Below are 22,980 nucleotides of genomic sequence, written 5' to 3'. Positions count from 1 at the left end.
AGCACAGCTCCCAGCTGCTTTCCCGTCACAACCTTGTCGCAGTTCCAATTTTAGTTTTTTTAATTAATGTCAGAAAGTTGAATGTACTCCCTGTTTTTCCCCCCACCTATTTCAAAAAAACGTATTTTCCGTAGTGACTCACATGCCCACATAATGTGCTGTGTCATCCATCAAACATCTGTCAGAACCAGAATCAGTGCTTATCTCCAAACAGTGAAGCAACTGCTGGGATTATGCAACACTGGGCAAGTTTGCAGTGAAACACCATGACAGCAAGCAGGAATACACCACACAGAGCCAACAAACTGAGGAAAAAAACTCCCAGTTTGGATTTACACAGTCTTCTCTTTTCCAGGCAGAGCTGAAGTTATTTAGTTGTAGGTACAGGACAGTTTAACTGAGCACATTTGTTATAGCACTGCAGCAGTGTTGTGGGCAGGGGGACGTGCCTCGATAAATCAACCAGCAGCGACAAATTTAATTTCAAGGAGAAATATTGCTGCTTGGGAGAGGAGATACCAAAGCCTTTAGGGAGCAGAGGAGGAGCGGTACAAAGAGAGACGGAGTGAGACAGAGTGTTAACAAGGGCATCACAGCCATGGAGGAGAGAGAAAACTACAGCAGCCTGCAGGAGTTCACAGAGGAGCCGACACCTGGAGCGAACAGGCTCGTTCTCCAACACAACGACGGTATTTTGTCTGTATATGTGACAAAGATATCGAGAGATTTCATGTGTGTAAGAGCCAGTGGTGAAACAGCTACACGACATGTACTGTGACATGCTTGTACTTTACTTGGTAACGCCTTATATCAAGGGCCTTGTAAAAAGCGTTAGTTAATAGGTAATAAGGCCCTTATAAGTCCTTATAAGATGCTTATTAACATTATTATATGTTAATAAGACAATATAACTGTTAATAATAGCATCATAAGAAACTTGTTAAGAGTTTATAGACTGATTAAGCATAGTTAACTGTTAATGAGTGCATAATAAAGTATTTGTTAACCCAAACAAGGCATTGTTCTCGCTTTAGATCCGGTAGCTACATAAAGCATAGTTAATAAGTGCATAGTTAACTGTTAATAAATGCATAATAAAGTATGTATTAATCTAATTAAGCAAAAAAAAAAACGTAATATAAAGTGTTATCCTCCACGATATGCAGTAGTGAAAGAAGTATTCAGATTCTTTACTTAATTAAAAGTAGTAATACCTTTAAATTAAAGTCCTACATTCAATATTTTACTTAAAAGTAAAAGTAATATATATGTGTATTATCAGCATACTTTACTTAAAGTATAAAAGTAAAAGTTCTCACTATGCAGGCCATATCGGTGCTACATTATTATTCATTTGACTATTTAATTATTATCAATAATCCATGGTCATGTTAGCAGCATTTTAATGTTGTAGCTAGTTGCAGTCTATTTTATATTCTGTATAACAACTACATATATTTACTCAAGTTCTGTACTTAAGTATAACTTTAAGGTACTTTTGCTTTACTTGAGTATTTCCATTTTAAGTTACTTTATACTTTGACTACAGAACATTTGAGAGGGAAAAATTGCACTTTTTACTCCACTACAGTTATCTGACAGTTTTAGTTACTAGTTACTTTACAGATTTTACATATAAAACATATTGTCATCTTGTAAAATGTGATACGTTGTCGTAAATTAAACCAAAACTTTATACAATTGTTGAAATCAGCCCTAACCTTTTTCTTTTGATAGTTACAGAGCATTTTGCTGATTATATTTCTGTACTTTTACTTAAAGGAACATTTATGGGGGTCTATTGGCAGAAATTGAATATAATATTAATGAGTATGTTTTCATTAGTGTATAATCACCTGAAACTAAGAATTGTTGTGTTTTCGTTAGCTTAAAATGAGCCGTTTACATACATACGGAGCAAGTCCTCTTCATGGAGTCCGCCGCCATGTTCTACAGTAGCCCAGAACGGACAAACCAAACACTGACTCTAGAGAGGGCCATTTGTGTTGTCACGTTTTAGCGTGGTTCTCCTAAACACTTAGCACACGGGAGAGGCTTCGGTTATGGCAACCTCACCACTAGATGCCGTCAAATCCTACACACTGCACCTTTAAGTAAGATTTTGAGTGCAGGACTTTTACTTGACATTGCTTCTTTTACTTTTTAGTGAAGGAGCTGAATACTTTGTCACTGCTGAATGTGTCTACATGCATATGTATTTGTGTGTGTGTGTGTGCATAGCGTAGGCGCAAGAGGCACAAATAAACCACTTGACCTATCGTTCAGCAGATGCACTGTGTTTATCTTTTGGGAATAGTAAATGTTTTGAAGCTAAACTCTGGTCAAATGGTTCTGCCCCGCAATCTACTTTTACTCAAAGTCTGCACTCTACGCTACACCAGAGGATTAAAAGTGGTGAATTGACAGCTACCATGCTGCGGACTGTTTTGTGTCTAATCAGGCTCCCAGGGATTGAAGCGGGGCGTTGAGTGTTTGAGGAGTCGGACTGCCCTCCTGATGCTTATTGGCTTTTTGGCCTCCATCTGCGCCAACATCATTCTCACTGTGCTCTGTAAGTATAAACAACCTCCTGTGCTTCCTGCCCTCCAGCCTGAGTATGTATATCTGCTTGTCTGTCTCTCTGTCTGCGAGTCTCACTCTCGCTGATTATTCTCTCTTTATTTCAGCTCAGTGCGCTTTTGGACACCTATAATTGGCAATAAAAAAGATAAAGTGCTCTCTCCAGTCCGGTGAGGGTCATGTAATAGAAAAAGCACAAAAGTCCATAATTGTGAAATATCTCTCCTGCAGGGCCAACCGGCTCTGGCAGCTCAGCCTGATAATGTGCTTGTGAGGACACTCTCTCATTTAAAACAAACACCACTGGGGATGTATGCGGTTGATCTATTACCACACACACACACACACACACACACACACACTCACACACACACACACTCACACTCACACAGAAGCTATTGAGTACATTTCAGTATCTGGAAATGATGACTTGCAACAAGAGAAGGAAATAAAAAGAATCATCTCACACTTTCTATGACAACTGGATCTAGCAAAAAATGATTTAATTCTACTTTATGAATATGGCTTAGAAGCACACGTAATGTACTGTATCATGACAAATTGGCCAATATTCCTAGCAGTTAAATATTACTACTGTAGGCCAGGTAAGCTGGTAATATAAATGTTCTCACTTTACTTAGGTATAGACTCTTTTATGTGCTCTGTAATGGTACATTAGCTACACAGTGAAATATCTACCATATAAAAAATGCAGCACATTTCAACATCTAATTTCACAAATGTCTATAAGCACACCTTTAGCATACCGTTCACAGCTGGGGCATTTCATGGTGGTTTTTAGCCACATTTAACCTCACTGCAGCACCTGTGTTTTTACATCAGCAGGCTTTCCAGGAAATATGTCATTAGTTTTATCAAGAATAACTGATTCTTATAATACACGCTAATGCTGACGTGATTCACTAACCACAGCAAAACATTCAGTTTACAGTAAATCAAGGTAAAACACTATAAAAGGACAGGAAAGGGCATGACTTTAATTTCCTCTGAATCTGACAGAACAACTCAAACTCATCCTGAGATGTTGTTTGTGTCTATGACAGTATTTTTAATGACAGCTACATGTATAATAGTGCTGTTTATTTGTAAGAATCTGGGGTTACAATTCAATATATTGCGATACTGTAATCGTGATGTATTGTGATTTTTAAAAATCTAATTTTAGGGAAACTGTCATAGTATAAAGACACACCGCCATGGGAATAAAATCTGAGTAAAAAACAATTTTTTTTATGCAATCAGAACAGTGTGGTGTGTATTTGCATTTATCACAGTCCCTGTAACATCAACATCATAGCACTACTTTGAGAGGGCACATACACTGAGAGGGTGCATCCCTTTGCAAATTAAATAAAGTATTGACAAGTTAATCTTTGCATGAAAACTATTAATTAAAAATCAATAGAATCAATACAATATCACTAGACATAATATCACGATATTCAATATTTTCAATATTTTCAATATTTTCTTACACCCCTAATGTATGTATCTATTATCTTTATTCGTGACTTATATCAATTACTCTTCTTAGAAAGTATTAGAGAAATATTGTTTAATTGGCAAAGGGGAAGTGGCAACATAGACAGAGGAAACACAAATGTAGAAAAATATCTGGCAATGAAACCACAGAACGTTCATATTGTAAATGATAATTTTTTTCTACAGCCGCGGGGGAGCTCATATAAACTCAATTATTCCAGTAACAGCGGCAATAAAATCAGAAATTTACAGACTGTACAGAGGAGCATCAGTGGTGGATGAGAAAACACAACAGTATGAAAATTACATTAGTTTTTAGTCTTTTGTGGGTGGCACCACTGAGGTCTAGGTTGAAATATCTTAACATTTACCGGATGGATTGGCGTGACATTTTGTACAGATATTCATGTTCCCCAGAGGATGTATCCTGATGACTTTGGTGACTTTTTTTCTAGCGCGAATCATGAGGTTGTCATTTGTAGCTTTGAGCGAAATGTCTCATCCATTATTGGATGGATTGCCAAGAAATTTGGTTCATCCGTTCTTGGTCCCCTGAGGATGAATTGAAGAAACTTTGGAGATCCCTTAACTTTTTTTTTCTAGTGCCATCCTCAGGTCAAAAAATGAATATGTCTTATACTTTAGCAGCATATGATTAAATGCCTGCATAAAATACATTCCCATTAGGAATGCTTTTTTTATGCAAAATTGCAGATGTTAGCACGCTAACACGCTAAGCTCATCTATCTGTGTCCCCAGTGATTGGCAGGCAGGCTCCCCCCCTGGACTCCTCATCGCCGGATTTCAAACTGAACTCGGTGCAGAGACGTTACATCCAGCTGTGTGAGGACTACACCGCTCTAGGACGGAGCTGTTCAAAGACAGGTGGCAGGATGTAGATCAAACATTCACATGATCTTCATTTCCTGCTGTCTTTGATTTACCGTTAACCCTCATCCTTTTTATCTCGCCCTCTCTCTCTCTTTAACAGTGAAGCAGTGCAGTGAGTGTCCTGAAGGATGGCTTCATGTCGGGGATCAGTGTTACCACTTCAGCAATGACAAGCTGGACTGGCTGCAGAGCAGAGATAGCTGTGCAAAGATGGGCAGCCATCTTACCATACTGCACACCATGGAGCAGCATGTGAGTGTGTGTGTGCGTGCGTGTGTGCGTGTGTGCATGCGTGTGTGTGTGTGTGTGTGTGTGTGTGTGTGTGTGTGTGTGAACACTGTATCAACAAACTTCATAGACAGAAATGAACACCTGCGGAGCCCTGCTGACCAGCACAGGTGTTCTTCGTTCCCCTTAATTGGGTCGGTTGCTGTGTGCTGTCCGCAAGAGTGTGTGTTGTGTGTTTGAGTGTGTAAAAATAGGAAACGTAAAGACATCTTTGCAAGGCAAGGTCACTTCTCTGGTCTTTACTCTTGCAAAGGCATAGTTTAAGATTAGAAGTTAGATTTAAGTTAAGGACTAAATAGGTCTTTTTCACAGCAGACAATCTGACATGTCACAGCAGGGCCTTTAAGATATACAGTAGGTTTGAGTGTTTGGATTATGTACGTGTGTGTGCTTGTCACAGGAGGAAAAGCACAGGTGTTACTAATAAAATTGCCGATGGCTCTGTTTTATTCAAGTATCTCGGTAAGCAATGACAGTGTCACAGCGAGCCAGCCTGCACAATACCCGGACCCTGAAACTGAAGCAGCTAAGTAGAATTCAGCCATCATTACTTTAATTATTTACAGCTGTGCTTTTCCTACTGTGACATGCAAACAATCACATACATAATCAAAACACAGAAGTCTCAGGCGGCCTAAAGGCCCTGCACACCTATTGGTGCCTTCAAATGAAACTCGTGAGCTTGTGTTTACAACATGGGAAGTCGTGCATACGATATTATGTTCAAGTGGTTAAGTCGTGAAGAACACGGCAATATTAATGTTACTGTCGGCGTCTGGAAGCCAAAGAGGCTAACAATTTAGCCAGCTGGCAAGTTGGTAACATAATTCAGTAAATGCTTAATGCATAATGCATAATGACAGAGGAAAAAGATGAGGTCATTAGGAATATCAACATTTTCCTCAGACATATTATGAAATTACCAAGAAAAACAACTTGGTAATAAGGATATGAACTTCCATGGGCTCCGTCATTTCTCACGTCAACAAACACGTCACAAGTCGTGAGATCTGAGCTTTCAGAAACTTTCCACTGAGGTTGTGAATATGACATGAGGGGGGCGTTCACATGGGCCCAACTCGTAAACACAACCTCATTTGAAGGCACCATATGGTCCACCCACACAGGTGATTCCACTTAATTCGTCTGATTAAACCTCCACTCAGGACTGTGGGTGTGTACTAGCGGTGCAACGGTCCACGGTTTGGTTTGCATTGCAGTTTTTGGTTCACAGTTTCGGTTCGGTTTGTTTTGTTTTGCACATTAAGGAGAAGAAACCATTTCCAATGTGTTTGTACTCCAAAATATATAAATAGATAGATTGATAGTATGATATCTATGGAATATGAAGCCATAGAACTGATTTTATACATGAAATAAGGCTACTTAATGATCAAGTAGGCTTATGTTCAGATAATTGCATCTTGAATGTCTCTGGCACATCATCAAATTTATTAACAGGCCTGTATTTAAAAGTGGTGCAACGGTTCAACAAGCCCACAGTTCAGTTTGTACGTCATTGAACGGTTAGTTTTTTTTACAGTTCGGTTTTACATCCCTAGTGTGTACAGTGCTTGATTGACTGACACAGTGACTCCTCTTATAGCTTTGTTGGACTTTGTTCGGGACGGGACAACTTTATCAGCCTTTGTTTACATTGAGTTCAGTGACCTAATGCAATATGCCTTTTTCACAGCAGACATTTTGACTTGTCGTAGTAGGAAAAGCACAGGTGTACATAATATAATTAATTATGGCTGAATTCCATTTCGCTGTTTCAGTTTCAAGGTCCTGGTATTGTGCATGCTGGCTCACTGCCACACTGTATGACTTACTGGGACACTTGAATAAAGAGGAGCCATTATTACGTTACTAGTAACACTTTTCTCACTACGACAAGTCAAAATGTCTGCTATGAAAAAGGCCTATTAAAGGAACAGTGTGTAAAATTTCATAAGGATCTATAAGCAGGAATTTATGTTTCCTTCAGAATATAATCATCTGAATTAAGCATTGTTAGCTTATAATGAGCCCTTCATATCTACATAGGGAGCAGGTCCTCTTCACGGAGTCCGTCATGTTGCTCTGCCATGTTTCTACAGTAGCCCAGAACGGACAAACAAAACACTGGCTCTAGAGAAAGCCTTTAGCATTTTTACATTACCTGAAGGCCACTGTAGTTCTCCGAGACGCTTGTAAAACTGCGGTAACATGAGCCGCAGAGTGTAAAACCATTGTACCGCCAGTCGCTGTCTGACTTCCATTGCCACGTTACCACGTTTTGCACTTGGCTGCTCACATTAACGCAGTCTTGGAAAGAGAGGAGTGAGCGGAGGGTTACTCGGTTGGTTGCAATCTGCAACCACAGCACTAGATGCCGCCAAATCCTACACACTATACCTTTAAAGAGTTAAAGATATGTGCTTACTTCACTGTAAATGAAAATCCTTCCCAGTATAATAATGCCATAATAAGAAAGAGCGTGTTTGAGTTTTAGCACATTTTTGGAAAAATTAGGACATTTTGTTTGATCTTCTCTTCTATAAAGAACTATTAAAGTGTTAAGACTTGGTGTTAGAGTGAAGATTAATAATAGGTTTGGATTAAGGATTTAGGGTTTTGGGGTTAATGAATGCATTACATGTATGTCATTGATGTAAAAACAGGTGTGTGTTTGTGTGCGTTTAACTTCAGGACGCTCTGGAAATAGAAGCCAAGAAAATTGGTGGATTTGATTACCACTTCTGGATCGGCCTGTCTGACATAGAAAAGGAAGGAGAATGGAGATGGGTGGACAACACGACATTGAAACTCAAGTACCATCTGGATTTTAATATTTAATGCATTAAATCATTTATTTGTTTATGTTTTATGTTAGAGTTGCTATATATTTAAAATTTTGATAACTCTGAATAAACTGTCCAGGAAGAACCAAAGCAAAATAAACAGCCTGTTTTACCTGGCCTATAGATAGAAAAATGATTAACATAAGTAAAGTAACATTTGCAACATCAAAAGAAAGAAAGACACAACAATTTCAAGTCTTGTATCAAAACTTCAGATAAATTAGTCTTCAAAAATGTCATCAATGAATCAAAGGCTTGGGCGAGGTGAGCCTGTTTTTCACATTTGTCAGAAATGTCCCCAGTTGTTATTTATAGCTTATGCTATCTATCGCTGTTTCCTCCTCTCTCCCTCTGTCACAGATACTGGGATCAGTGGAGCTCAGAGCCAAATAACCACCAGTCAGGAGGGGAACACGGAGAGGACTGTGCCACCTTAGACAGTCACGCAAAGACATGGTTTGATGTTCCTTGTGAGCACATTTATAAACGGATCTGCCAGATGGATATCATTAAGCTCAACTAAATCCCCATTCAACTTGAAATACTGCAGAACTGGGAAGTCTGGAAACCACACAGGGTTGTGAGAGAAAAAATAAAGAAGTAATGGTTACATGTTTAGGGATTACAGAAGATAAAACTCAAGTTTGCACACCAAAAGGTCATTTTTGTGACATATGCACAGGGGATATTGTTTTTCTTATTGAAGGTATAGTTGCTGTCTGAATATTTGTACATTGTGTTGAGATTACTAACAACGGGAATAGTACTGCACACGTGTTTTCAAGTAAATTTAATAGGAAGAACACTACATTAAAGGTGTTATTGATAGCATTGATAGCATTCAGCCACTAGTTGTCACATTCTCGCTCCCCGTTCCATTGCATTTACTTCATAACAAGTCGTTGCCAGGCACCCACCGTCAATCTCAGCCATTTAACTGTTTTTTCAACACTAACTGAGGACCCAGAGATACCACGTGATACCAACGTCATTTTACTATTGGCTCACCAGCCCCTCGAAGTGGGAACCAAATGTCAGATATCTTCCACAGATATAAACAAAACATTAATTTTTGGACCCGCCAATATTTTTAAAATGATTCATTCACAATCATATTATTTGCCACCTTTCTAAAAGCTCTGTGGATGTTTTTTGTTTTTTTATATTCGTTTACATAAAAATGTTGTCAATAAGACCTTTAAAAGAGAAGATACATTATACTATTAGTTTTAGACCAAGAAAGAAGTCAATATTTATTTTAGAAAATAGACTTTAATTGACAATGACATCAAGTAGCATTTTTTTGGAGTGTGTCCATTTGCAATTAATGAGCCTATTATTGAGTTCAGCTTTAAGATACTTCATCCAAATGACTTTTATTTGAATGTCAGGTCATCCAGGTCTGACATTAGAAAAAGGTCTTCATATTGCAAAGCTGAATGCCACGAATACTGTCATTGTGCTCTAGAAGTTTAGGCACGATTACTGTCTGTATCGGCTGTTCATCTTTGGGAGAGATTTGTGCTAATTCTCAACTTAAAATTTAGCTGCAAATTATTTCAGAAATAACAACATTGCATATTTTATTTTAAGGATGTTTTCCCTTTACGATTAACCCTGTTGCTTCCCTGCACTATGTCAGACTTTTGAGATTAAATGTATGTCAATTAAATTGTCTTTTTTCCACAGTCTACCTTGTGTCTACCTTTTTTTTCTGTATATGACATACATACTTCCACACAGCCTACTGACAAGTTAACCAGTTTTTTGGTTACGTTTTTTGGTTAAATTTGGTCATTGATGTAACGGCATCTCCCTATACTGAAAAACCAGTGGCTCCCAATATATATATATATATATATATATATATATTAAGTCTAGTTGTTGTGACCTTTTGTCACATGTTATCACCTTAGTGTGGACATGAATTGCAGTAGAGACTGATTTTTTGCCCTCTTGGATTTTTTTTTTTTAAGCATATGTTATTAGAAAAAACAATAATTAGATACAAGACATAGACCAGGGGTCGGCAACCTTTACTATCAAAAGAGCCATTTTAGTCAAAATAAAATAAAAAAATCTGTCTGGAGCCGCAAAACATTTAAGCATTGTGCTTACAACAACACAGTTTATAATCTAAGTATATAGTATATAACTCTAATGCAGTGAGGGCCAAAGTGCAAATGTGTGACGGAGTATTAGGGCCACATTGAGGGAAAAAACATTTGAGATTTCCAGAATAAAGTCATAACTTTACGAGAAAAAAAGAAAATAACTCGTAAAATTACCACTTTATAATATTGACTTTCTTCTCATAATACTACGACTTTCTTCTCTTAAACTTATGACTTTCTTCTCATAATATTACAACTTTTTTTCTCATGAACTTTTGGCTTTTTTCTCGCAATATTATGACTTTATTCTCGAAATCTGAGATTTAAATTTTTTTCCTCAATGTGACCCTAATACTCCGTCATACCGTCGTACAGTGGACCTACAAACAATGATAAATAAAAATAAAAATGTAAACAAAAAACAGTTAATCATTTCCATTTTTATAAATCCACAAGGAGCCACTGGAAAGGAGCTAAAGAGCTGCACGTGGCTCCAGAGCTGCAGGTTGCTGACCCCCGGTATAGGCCAATGCTCTCCCTTTAATCGTGTTGTGACCCCGCTGCTGATCAACATATTGATCTCGACTGTTCCAGCTGGTTTATATATGACATCACCACTAGATGGTGCTGTTCTCTCTGATCCACTGAAACAGATCCTGATTGACAGCTGCACTTGTCCCGCCTACTTCACGTCACCGTCCAATCAGCGCTTACGTTGCTTTGTTGTCGTACGTCGTGAGCTGACAGCGGAACTGAACAGTCACAGAGGCTACCTGCTAGAAACCAACACAACAAGGTACGTTTTAACACGCAAACAGGCTTATTTTAACACTTGCGGAAACATTTTACGTAACTATTTTATTCCCCGGTTAATTTCGAAGTATGTCGGTATGATTTAAATCACTAGAATATGCTTAAAATTAAACTGAGGCCTAATAACGTCAACGGATAAGTGAAGCCTGGTTAGCCGTTACTGGTTGCTAACGCCTACGGTTCGTTAGCCGTTAGTGGTTGCTAACGGCTACGGTTGGTTAGCCGTTAGCAACCAAGCCAGCATGACACATTGAGCTCTAATAATAGCAAAACATACCTTTTATATATGATAACCCGTCATCTAAAAACACAACTCGTACATGAAACGATATATCTGTTATGTACGTTGAGCAGTTCGTCTCATTTGCGTCAATGTCGGGTGATTGAACGGTGCAGCTAATGTATAAGCTAGCGTTAGCATTAATACCTGCAGGGGCTGCTGGTGAAATATCTGTAAACATCACTTTAGGTTTCTGTTAGCTAGATGAGTTCTTGAAACAGCAAAGAGTGTCTATCTGTCAGTGTCATTTAACGCTACTAAGTCTCTGTCTCTTACTATTATTATAGTATTATTATAGTAACACTGTAAGGGTGGTATAGTGGAGTATGTGTAAACACGTGTTAATGTTTGGAAATGAAAATGTGTGCATATATGTAGTTTGTGTATTTTACTTTTAGCAAGTTTATTTCACCACATTTGTAGTCACAGCCATTATAAAGTAGAAATGTTGTTGACTCCCCATTGTGAGCAACTTTAATCTGACAATATCAGATCCTTTGACTGTAAACTTTCAGGCAGGCAAGAAGAGAGTAGATAGATAGATAGATAGATAGATAGTAACTTTATTGATCCCGAGGGAAATTCAAGTTTCCAGCATCACAGTTCCATAGTGCAAAAACATGTTAGTACAAAAGTTAGTAGTACAAAGTACAAAAAAATATACCAGATATAAAAATACAAGGAGATGAAGAAAACTGTTAAAACTGAACATAGTGCAGGGTAACAGCTGTGATACAGGACGATTAAAAATGTGAATATAGTGCAGAAGAGACTGTTAAAAATGAATATAGTGTGTACGCTTACTTTGTGTATTTTTATTCGGTAACATCCATTAAGTTGGTTTTCAAGTGATTAGTGGATTAATTGAATAGACGATGATGACAGAGATGTTACTTTTTTTTTGGTCAATTTAATAGTTTAAATCATTTACAAAGCTAAAATGACAAACATTTCCTTGTTATCTGAGGGTTTGCCGCTTTTCTCAGCTTAATAGAATTTTACAAGCAATTTGAAGGCATCACCTTGACCCTTGTGAACTTTTGATGGCATTTTTCACACTTTTCTAACTGATTATTTATGTACTTCATCAAATAATTCAAAAATAATGAATTAAATGTTAGATTTTAGCCCTAATATCTGCCCATTCTAAACACTTCTAATACACAATATCATTTCTCCTCCTTAAAAAACATATATAAATAAGTAACAGTGACTTAGACTCTGAGAATATTTTTCAGGAGCTCTGCATTTACTCCTACACCCATGCATTTTTGGCTTTTTTTTTTTTTCTTTAAAGTAACGGTGCTTTCACTTGACTGGGACATTTTGATAATCTTTTCATCACTGCCCACATGAAGGTAAGTTAACCCCCTTAACACACAGTTACACCTTTTTGTTTTCCATTAAATAGTTTCAAGGGTATTAAAGTCATCTTATCCCAGACTGTTCCGCAGTATCATATACTGTATATTCTGTATCGGCTTGTTTCAGCTCTTCATTGAAGTTATATGGTGTTTACACTGAGTGAAATATTCAAACTCAAGACTTCATGTTTTTATGGCTGCATCATTCCATCCACTAGAAATATTCTCATTTCCCCAAAGTTCATTTTTCTTGTTTTTAGGGTATGAACAATGTTTGGCTGTACAGCATGAGTTTGTAATTATTGATCCACTGCAGACTGGTGGTTCCATTTAGGTCTATTTTGGTTGAAGAGGATTGTGGGAAAGATAGATGAACCACTTCTTGTTAGAGCTTAGAGTCTATTGAATTGAGTGCTGTTTTAGGGAGTTTGGGGTATGATATACTGTACAGAGGAAGCTTGCAGCTACCAAATCCAATTCTAAATAGTTTTCCCTCTAGTAGCTTTGTACCTTTTTATTATTTTATGAAATGTTTTATTCTGTTGGGTTATCTAACTCTATTTTGAATCTGAATCTCCTTGCAACAGTCCAAATAATAATAAAGCAATAATAATAGCAACACAAATGCTGAATGTTCTGAATTGGGTTTGTGGTGCCAGTTGTTCCATACAAAAGAGAACAGAGGCGTTTTTTATACAATTTATTTTTGTTGACAATTATGTTGGCATGACACACAACATTGATGACAATAATAGGCTAAATGAATTGAGAAGCAACAACAATGTAATCATCATCTAAGGTCATAACTGTATGGTAAAATAATTTATCACAGTGAGTAATCATGTGTCCCTGCGCTTTGGGATCCTTGGAATTGTTACAGTATTAGGTATTTTCAGTATTATTTTAGTAATATCAGATTTTTTTCTGTTTTTATTTTTATATATTTAATTCGTCACCAAGGTACTCTGTATCTGATCAGCTGCATCATGCATATTGAGCAGGTCCACATATTCCTCCAGCCACCTCTCACTGATGTGCAGCCAGTTCTGTCCTCCTTTTAAATTCAATAGAAATACACAGATGGATCCAATCCAGCTTGATTTGACTGAAATTAAAAGAGGTACCGTTTCTGAAACAGTGTAATTTGTTTGGCTGCAACACATGCCCGCTTTTCTGTTCAGCTTGCCAGAGAATATACTCTTTTAGACCTCACATTTAGATATGCATGTGTGCATCTACCTGTATCAGATTTAGGATGATACAATACATCAGCACCCTCGGCACCGACTGTGATGAATAAGAACCAGCCAGACTGGTCTTAGCTCAGCAGTTGTTAGCCAGACTCTGTTTCATTTTATTTTAGGGAATGGCCTCAGGTAATAAAACCAGTCTGATGCAACCGCAATAATTTTATCATGCATCTGTACTTCCTTTGTGTCTCAAGATGTGTCTGCTGGGATTAAGATATCTTAAAATATCCCATCAAAGTCAACAGGACAGCTCCTAACAGTGGGATATTTGTCAGTTAAGGCACTTTTGAATTGGAAGGAACACACAAGTAGAATCAGACATCCTGCGCCTCCATCCTAATTTTTTTTTACTGTAAAGCTTGTGTATTACAATAGCAGAGTCAAGCCAAAGTACAGAATCAGGGAATGCTCCTGTTCTTGTTTTTTTTCCAGGATTTACTTCCATAAGCCGTAGTCCATTTGGCTAGTCTGAATCAAGTGAAATTGATACCTTTGGTTCGTTTTCTATTTAGTCTGGTTCGGTTTCACAGTGCACAAAATAAAGCGGACCTAATAAAAACTAAATTACTGAGGGGCGTGTATGAAGGAGCGAATTCATCTTTTTCGTCTCGACAGCTGCCACTTCTATGCAGGGAGTTGGAGACTTTGATATATTGCTGTCGACGTTTTTTCACTTTGGCTCGGCACTGATCTACTGTATGCACGAATCCCTTCTCTCCCAGTTTATCTCAAATAACTTTGTAAACGTCACTATTTTTGCGGACTTCATTTATCATACTCTGCATGTTCTTTTCGGCCCAGATGTCAAGCGAACATCGGACTTCTGCAGAAGTTCAAGTCAGTTCCCTCCCACTCATGTTAACCTGTCATTTACCTGCGTCCTTCTCAACAAATGCCCGCAAAGACAGCCTGCATTTTGGCTTGCTTGGAAACGGTCTGAGACCACCTCTCGCAAGTGGTCTCGGACTGGTTGTTTTGGTCCGCACCAGAGTATAATTACTGTGTTCACAACTGCCTAAATGAACCACACCAGAGTTTGATTAAAACAGACTAACTGTTGGCTTGTGAAAGCTCCATAATATCTGCTAGAGACACAGGCAGATTCCTGTTACTACTTATGTAGGCTAAGTATTCTGGTGCTGTCCTCAGCCCATAGTGCATTTGCATCGTGTCTCTATGCAGGGAATGGGTTTTGATGAATATACATGCCCTGCTTTGCATTCATTACACTTGTTGCCTGCATTGGTGCTACCTATTGCAGCTACTCCACCACTATCTGACTAGCTCTCCAGGTAATTTGAGGGTTAAGTGCTTCGGTCAAGAGTACTTGGCAATTATGCATGACAGAAATCTACATCCTGTGGAGTCATGGTGTTCATTGATAGAGCTTTGTGTTTGTTCAGTATGTATGGAAGATTGTGACATGGTGTCCCTAGATGCCATTTTTCAGACGGCAGTGCCAAGGGGGAAACAGGAATGTTATTTCTTTGATTTTTATCTGTACATTTTACACAACTCTGCTGCTGTTCTGTGTCTCTGTAGCACTTTTGTGTAACCTGCTAACCTCTTTGTCTCCTGTGTCTCCTGGCATCAGATGGAGGTGGAGCAGCTCCTGTCTCTGTCAGGCCCAGCACTGGCCCAGGCTGTCAGCTCTCTGCTGGAGACCCCAGGCCTCTACGTCTTCTCTGACATCCTGGAGCTGCCTAATGTCAGAGAGGTAAACACACTCTCTCACACTTCATCTTCCTCGCCCTGTGTGTCTTTTGGGACCTTTTCAGACCTGGCAGGAAAAAAATCCATCTTAAACTCAACTAGACAGTTAATCTCACAGGTGTTAATGTATCCAAGACACATGGAGAATCTGAATAAATAAACCACATTCAGAGGGGTCATTGATGCATGTGACCACATTGTTAGTGCAGCATCAACACATTTCGTAACCACATTGGACCACATTCATCATCTTTGCATGTGAAAATGTTTATACATTTGTGCACCAATGATGTAATCAAAGTTGTGACTCACCTCCCAATCAACACATCTATATCTAGAGTTCCTGGGCGTGATGCTGCTATCAGTTTCAAAAAGTGTATTACCAACATATTACATATGTTGTACGTTAAATTTGCATGACAATACGCAGTTAACACCCTATTTTGGAAGTGAAATGCTGCTGTTACAGTAGAGCAGGATTGTGTTACACCATTGTTCCATTCTTTAAGGAAAGCCCTGGGAAGGATGGAGGAAAAAGCCAGACCAGGGGGGGATATTTACAAAGGATTTGTGCACTGAACAGTCAAATTGCATTTGTTTTTATTTTCTAAAGGACCGCGGCAAGGTTTTGTGCAGATAAAATGGAAGACAAAGCGGCACTCTCGATTTCCGTCAGTGTTTTTTCTGCTTCAATATGTGTTTTTCCTGACCTTTAATGGCTCATAGCATGTCCAGCCAGCCATTTGTTTACTGCAACAATCTAGTCTGAGGCGTTTTGAAGTAAAAAATCTCAAATTTTCAAAGCTCATTCTATTGCTGATCTTTAGTTGAGCTGATAACATTGGCTATTTATAATATGTCCTCACATACAGTCTTCCTCTTGGGAGATGAATACATGTTTGCATTTCCAAAAGTGATGTCTTTTCAAACAATATTTGTAGAGAACATTTTCTTTTCCTCTTCACAGCGCTGCATTTATAGACATCAGTTAGGCTCATTCACATCTAAATGGGAAAATGCAGAGACGCTAAATTTTGCACCCCTAGTGGTAATTTTTGTTTGCCTTTGTAGATACCCCCTGGTGTTTACTGTAACAGGTGAAGCCGTATGAAAGAGAATAATAATCCATATAGTAGAACAGATACATTACAGTCGAAAGTCTTGCAAAAGATAGGACAGACATCAGCTGATGACTTCCAGTCAGCCATAAGGAACCACTATGGAAGTGGTCCCTCTGTTGTCTGAATATTGAACAGGGATCTGAAGTCTGTTTAGAAAGGTTTTAAAACAAAAACAATCTCCGTTCAAACGAGCATTTTAGGGCTGTCTGCGTCATCGTTTTCAAAGGTCTTGGTTTCTGTCCGTCCAGACTAAAACTTAAACCCAGAGTTTTAAAACTAAAACGTGGTAGCATCGTTTTCAACGGTCTCTGTTTTAGGGGCTCGAAAACGCCGAAGTAGTGTGGATGCTAGGCATAAATGTAGCAAGAGTTGTGCGTTTTAAAACAAAAACGTATTAGTGTGGATGTAGCCTTGCTCTAATGCTGCAGTCACACCAAATTAGGCGTTGCGGCGAAAACGCCAGTCCTCCCATTCATTTGAATGTGGGTAGTGCATTTAGGCTGCAGCGGTGGGGATGCAAAAATACAAAAATTGCGGCGAAAAGTTGAAACAGAAACAACTTTTGGAGAAACGCAACCCAACGTCACGCTGCGTTGATCAAACACATAACTGCCAATCAGACCAGAAGACCTTCACGGAAAGAAGAGCAGCACGAATGAGGAGTGTAACGTAATGTTCCATGTGTAGTCACTCAACTTGAAAGTAAATGTGTTTTTTGTAATCTCTCGATGTGGACAGACAATCTCTCGCAGGACCTGGCATACTAGCAGCATGGCAAGTGGGCCATGTAAGCGTCACTCACACTGCCGCACAACCCCGCGTTAATCGCCGCAACGCCTGATCTGGTGTGAATGCAGCCTCACTCTCACTGAGTCTCAGCAAGACTCAAAGATAAAAATGCAGTTGCATCGTTTTAATGTAGAGTTTATGTAGTTTTTACTTCGGTGTTCTGCTATGTCATTTTTTCTTTCCTCTCATCTTCCCTGTACACCACAGATGGAGAATGGCCCTCATGCACCGATGTACCAGCTCCTCAACCTCTTTGCCTATGGAACCTACTGCGACTACAAAGGTATTGCAGTGGCAGCACAGTGTAAATAAGTAATAGGGCGTCCCTGCAACTCTTTTATTATGAGCTGTATTTCTTTGCCGCGAGGCAGGTACCTTGACACGCTTTAAACACCCTCACCTGAGACACTGCAGGCAAGTTATTCACAGACAAAATTACTGGAGTGCTTTTATCTGTTGGGGCAACTTTTCCTGAAGAGTTCTGATTGGCCGATGATTGTCTGTGTTGCAGCAGTACTGGCACAAATGGACAATAAACTAATCTTTTGTGACTTAATTTGCCGTCTGTGTAATGCGTTGGGAAGCTCCAACAAGAAGTGGAATGTTAATTATGTCTAATTTTATGCTGAACATCAACCAATAGCCTGGAAAAAGAATGTAGCCTACTTTATTGTTCCCTTCCCTTTTCGAGTCACGCCGTCAGGGAGCACATTTACTTTCATAGAGCAGTATAGTGGAGCCCTTAGAGGAGCTGTCGGAGCTGCTGTCTCGGAGGGTGTGAGACTTGTCACCAGGGGAGCATGGCAGCAGGAGACATTTCTGGGAGACCGACTTTCTCCCAACTCTGTTCTCTGGCTGTTTAAAGAGCTCCACTCTTACCTGAGTGTCCCTGTGTAACATTACACTTCAAAGTAATAAGTAGTGCCCCGATTATGTGTGACTGTTTGACCCTCCGCAAAGTGACACTTACACACTGCTCTGGTATATTTTCCCCTTTGTGTCACTTTTAATGCCTCCGCGCCGGAGACAGCCGTGGAGGCGGAGGCATTATGTTTTCAGGTTGTCCGTGTACGTATGTCTCATTCTCGTGAGCCCGATATCTCAGGAACGCCTGGAGGGAATTTCTTCAAATTTGGCACAAACGTCCTCTTTGGCTCAAGGATGAACTGATTAAAATTTGGTGTTTAAAGGTCAAGGTCGCTGTGATTTCACAAAATGTGCTTTTGGCCATAACTCAAGAATTCATATGCTAATTATGACAATTTCGCACACATCTAAATGATGACATTTTGGACAGACATGGATGTAAACTTCAACTTGCAACTGGTCGGCAGAGGAATGCAACAGCGAGACGGTAATTGTAGTTTATTTCATGTTCTTGTGTGCTGCTGTAGAGAGAGCAGCCTCTCTTCCAGAGTTGACCCCCGCACAGAGAAACAAGCTCCGCCATCTGTCCATCATCAGCCTGGCATCCAACCTCAAGGTACTGGTTCATTCTTGTCTCTTTGCAGTTTTCACAGAGAAGTGCAGATGAACTGTGTAATGTTGTATTTGTCTCAAAAATAGAAAATAAATATAATTTCTGCTTCCACCGTATTGCTGTAGGCTTCATAAAGCAAGATATTAATTATGTGTTCACAATTCTGCCTTTTAATTATGACACGTAATCCCAATTTTTTAAAAAGTTCATGCGAGGTAGGCTGTGATTTTAAGCTTGTGGCTGTTTTTATATTAGCTAAATTAGAATTACAGAAACAGACTAGCCTTTCAGTCTCAAGTTTAGGTTAGTTACCAGTACAGCCACTCGTGTCATTTTGCACTTCTTACCCCGCCCTCCATGTGCATGATAAAGTATTTAATGTTCTTTTATTAAGGCATCTCTCATTCGTACCTTCCAACCATACTGCCCTTTTCTTTCTCTACTGATAAATAATTGATTCATTATTCTCACCAGCTCTGTCCTTTTTTTTCTCTAACTTAATCTCACTCTCTACTACCATTGCTCCTTTCACTCCTGCCCCTGTTTTTCTCTTGAATATGTCACTGCTTTCCTCCGCATGTAGGCTTGAACTCTCTAATTGCCCAGTGGAGGATAGTTAAATTCATAACCCTCTTTTCACCTTTCTCTGGCAGTGACATTTAGACAAATAGGCAATTTTACTCTAACATTCTTTGTCATTTTCCATCAAACCGTTAAAGTGGAATCAAATTATCTGCCTGTATACCTCGGTTAAAAAAGATGAGAATGTGTGAAGTCTCTTCATGTCTTTTTCCCTTCAGTGCCTGCCGTACTCGCTGCTCCTGCAGCAGCTCGAGCTGAAGAATGTGCGGGAGCTGGAGGACCTGCTGATCGACGCCGTGTACTGTGACATCATCCAGGGCAAACTGGACCAGCGGAACCAGCAGGTGGAGGTAGACTGCAGCGTGGGTCGTGACCTCGGCCCCAACGAGCTCCCAAACATAGTCAACACGCTGCAGGAGTGGTCAGCATCACTTCTATGTGTTTCTGTGCACACACTTCAGATATTTACTGTATGTCTCAATTATCGTTTTTTCTAACTCACAGTTGCCTTTCTACCTCCCTCCATGACTTTGTCCTCTCAGGTGCACAGGGTGTGAGGCGGTGCTGTGCGGTATTGAGGAGCAGGTCTCGAGGGCAAACCAATACCGAGAGAGCCAGTTAAAGGTCAAAGTCCAAGTGGAAACAGAGGTTAGTCCCTCATCTCTTCAGCCTGCAGTTCTTTCACTCTTTCCCCCCAGAAAATCCAGTAAATGTGACTTCTCCCTCTTCAGCATCTCTGTTTTTATGCTTCCAGCTACTTGTGGTCTTTTAGTTTCCTCCTGACTGCATATTTCCTTTTTTGCGTCTTGTTTGAGGCCAAACTCATACAGCAGCATGTTCGTAGCTCTAACTTTAAAGTATAAACATGTTGCTGTCAAACCTGACTATTTCTTTACGACAGACTTGATACATTTGTGAACCTGTCCTTTAACTCACCCCTCCTCTTTAATTTTTAATGTCTTCACTTTTCCCTCAGGTCTCAAACCTACAGAAAACGTTAAAGGCCAGCGCCGCCTCTCCGTCGTCAGGCCCCGCCCCGGCTGGAGCCGCCTCCAATCAGGACGCAGACCAGCCTGCAGAGCCACGAGACCCCGCTTCCTCTCAGGAACCACGGCAACCAGGCAAAAAAAGTTCAAAGGTGAAAGGGTGAGTAGTGTGACATCACTTTTTGTTTTGGCTGTCTGGAGGTACGTGGCTAAAAACAGCGAGGCACTCAAATATTGTCAGCATGAGTGAAGTTCTCTGGATGTTATTGCTTTTTAAACAAAGAGTTTGCATAGAAATTGCATCCATAAAGCATGGCCAAACATTTCTGAAATTGAACACATAAAATATGTTTGGCCATGTAGAATAATTTGCTGAAATTATGTTTTATTCAGAATTGTTGGTGCGCTATAAAATCAAGCGGAGGTTTTTTTTCCCACAAGAAATGCTATTTATTCCTTCAAGTCACAAAATTGGGACAATCAGGTGGCATCTGGAGGTTTTTTCCATCAAGTTTCTTTGATTGCTGCTTCTCCTTTTGTTCTGTAAAACACTTTGTTACTGTGGTTTTTGAAAGGTGCTTTATAAATACAAATTTACCTAGTTATAAACAAAGCACTATAAAGACTGACTCTACTTCAAACACTAAATTAAAGCCATTAGTCCAATGTTCTTGTAGAGAGCAAAGTTAATTCAACACAGAACCGCAATGTTTCTATTTTTTCAATAAACATTAAAAAGCCAGCTGCCGGTGTAAGTGGTTTGTCTGTGTGCAAGCGTGTCTCTGCATGAAGTAGCTTTATTATCACATGCACATCAGTGTTTTGCAGCAGTAGTCTAGCGCTGCTATCAGGGACTCTCTTCCTGTTCTGCTTCCATCCGGCCCAATTACCGATGGCTAATTTCACATCTGTCCTGGATTGTAAAATGTCACTGGATACACAAATGCCCCACGTGCTCCCCTTCTGAAAGAACCGTTCCCCCCTCCAGTGATCAGAGACGCTTCGCTCGTCTGCTGTTTATGTTGTTGCCGCCAAACAGAAAGCAGTGATTATTTTCTGGCTGCCTGTCATATTTTGACGAAGCAGAGAGCCCTGTAATTTTCATCACTGAGCACTGCACTTCATTCAAATGAAGATCCACTTAATGTTTTCAAATCCAAATTAATGATAGCTTAACCTCAATCCTCGAATTAAAGATGAGTTTTGACACCATTTCTTTATAAAGCTATTTAAAGGATGGGACTGATAGTGCAGCGGTTATTATTAGAAATAGGTTCTTTGCAAAAATTCTTTTTAATTTGCAGAAATAGAAAATCCACTGAGATCAATTTCAATGCAAAAATACTAAATACTGACATTAGATATTTTGACACAAAGACACTGTTGCACCGAGGTTGCATCAGAAATATGCTGGTTTAGTAGTGAGAGCGGAAGGCAAACATGTAAATCATTACAGTATTTTGATAAATCCCAAAGTACCAATGCAGTTGTTTTTCCCCGTTCAGGCTGCGTGGCAGTGGGAAGATCTGGTCAAAGTCCAACTGAAGACAAGAGACTGAGATGTGGAGATGAAGGCATTGATGGACACTCTCACTGATTAACGGACACATGGACATGTTGACGGACAAACGGATGTTCACGGACACCCTCGTCACAATAAAACGCACTCGTCACAATAAAACCAGGAAGTTTCACGGGAACTTTTCTTGTCACCAAATCTCACCTTGACGGATTCAGAAACACACGCCGGCTGATGGAAAATGACAGGTGTGACATCCACTCTTGCAGTTGCTAATAGCCTAACTGGCGGACTGTCAGTGTATATACACACAGAAACGCACACACACACACACACACGTCACTTGTAATACATGAAGAAGCAGGAGGAGTCAGTTGCCTTTGACCAGAAACAGGATCAGTGTATGTGTGTATTATTGGTTTAAAATTGTTCTTTTGGTTTAGATTAATTATATGTTGCTTTGTAATATTTTTTTCTCTCTGTATAAAATCAGAATATAAATTGTTGGGAAATAAAACAAAGCCCTGTACTTACTTACCCTGACTCTCTCATTAATGTCACTGTCATTTCTTTTATTAAATGCACTTCAAAGTGCATCTCTGGAGGGTGCACAGCTAAATGTTAACTCGCAGAAGGGGGCTACCCGTTAGGAGGTCAAGCCATTAATTAGGGCATGTCCCCAAAGAGACTAATGTATTATAGAGCTGAGGCTTCCCCTGTGCACAACCAGCATGGCTACACACACATCCACACACACACCAAGCGCATTCATATTTCATGTGCGTATGTTTTGCCCAGAGCTTCTATTTCAATGTCAAAATTGCCTGTTGGAATTGCCTGCCACCCTCCCTTGTACCTCCG

At 39.5% G+C, this 22,980-nt stretch overlaps 2 protein-coding genes across 3 annotated transcripts; both read left to right on the top strand.

Annotated features, from left to right (window-relative positions):
* The first annotated feature begins 249 nt into the window (after window positions 1–249).
* On the top strand, window positions 250–9,799 carry cldc1 (C-type lectin domain containing 1). The gene is made up of 6 exons (XM_074653261.1): window positions 250–689; window positions 2,462–2,572; window positions 4,843–4,968; window positions 5,075–5,226; window positions 7,957–8,078; window positions 8,469–9,799. The coding sequence occupies exons 1-6, from the start codon at window positions 599–601 to the stop codon at window positions 8,629–8,631; spliced, it is 765 nt and encodes a 254-aa protein (XP_074509362.1). The 5' UTR covers window positions 250–598; the 3' UTR covers window positions 8,632–9,799.
* Window positions 9,800–10,872: 1,073 nt separating this feature from the next.
* cops7a (COP9 constitutive photomorphogenic homolog subunit 7A) lies at window positions 10,873–22,656 on the top strand. Of its 2 annotated transcripts, XM_074653258.1 has the most exons (9): window positions 10,969–11,018; window positions 12,613–12,673; window positions 15,524–15,646; window positions 17,760–17,835; window positions 18,947–19,035; window positions 19,833–20,035; window positions 20,157–20,262; window positions 20,591–20,760; window positions 22,106–22,656. In XM_074653258.1, the coding sequence occupies exons 2-9, from the start codon at window positions 12,668–12,670 to the stop codon at window positions 22,143–22,145; spliced, it is 813 nt and encodes a 270-aa protein (XP_074509359.1). In that variant the 5' UTR covers window positions 10,969–11,018; window positions 12,613–12,667; the 3' UTR covers window positions 22,146–22,656. The 2 variants fall into 2 exon arrangements, with proteins under 2 accessions (XP_074509360.1, XP_074509359.1); XM_074653259.1 differs by lacking the exon at window positions 12,613–12,673 and having other exon boundaries at window positions 10,873–11,018.
* Window positions 22,657–22,980: the final 324 nt, after the last annotated feature.

Source organism: Sebastes fasciatus, chromosome 12, assembly GCF_043250625.1.
Source record: "Sebastes fasciatus isolate fSebFas1 chromosome 12, fSebFas1.pri, whole genome shotgun sequence".
Taxonomy (NCBI): domain Eukaryota; kingdom Metazoa; phylum Chordata; class Actinopteri; order Perciformes; family Sebastidae; genus Sebastes; species Sebastes fasciatus.
Note: the sequence above shows the minus strand (reverse complement) of the source record. Positions and strands in the feature narration are given on the sequence as shown.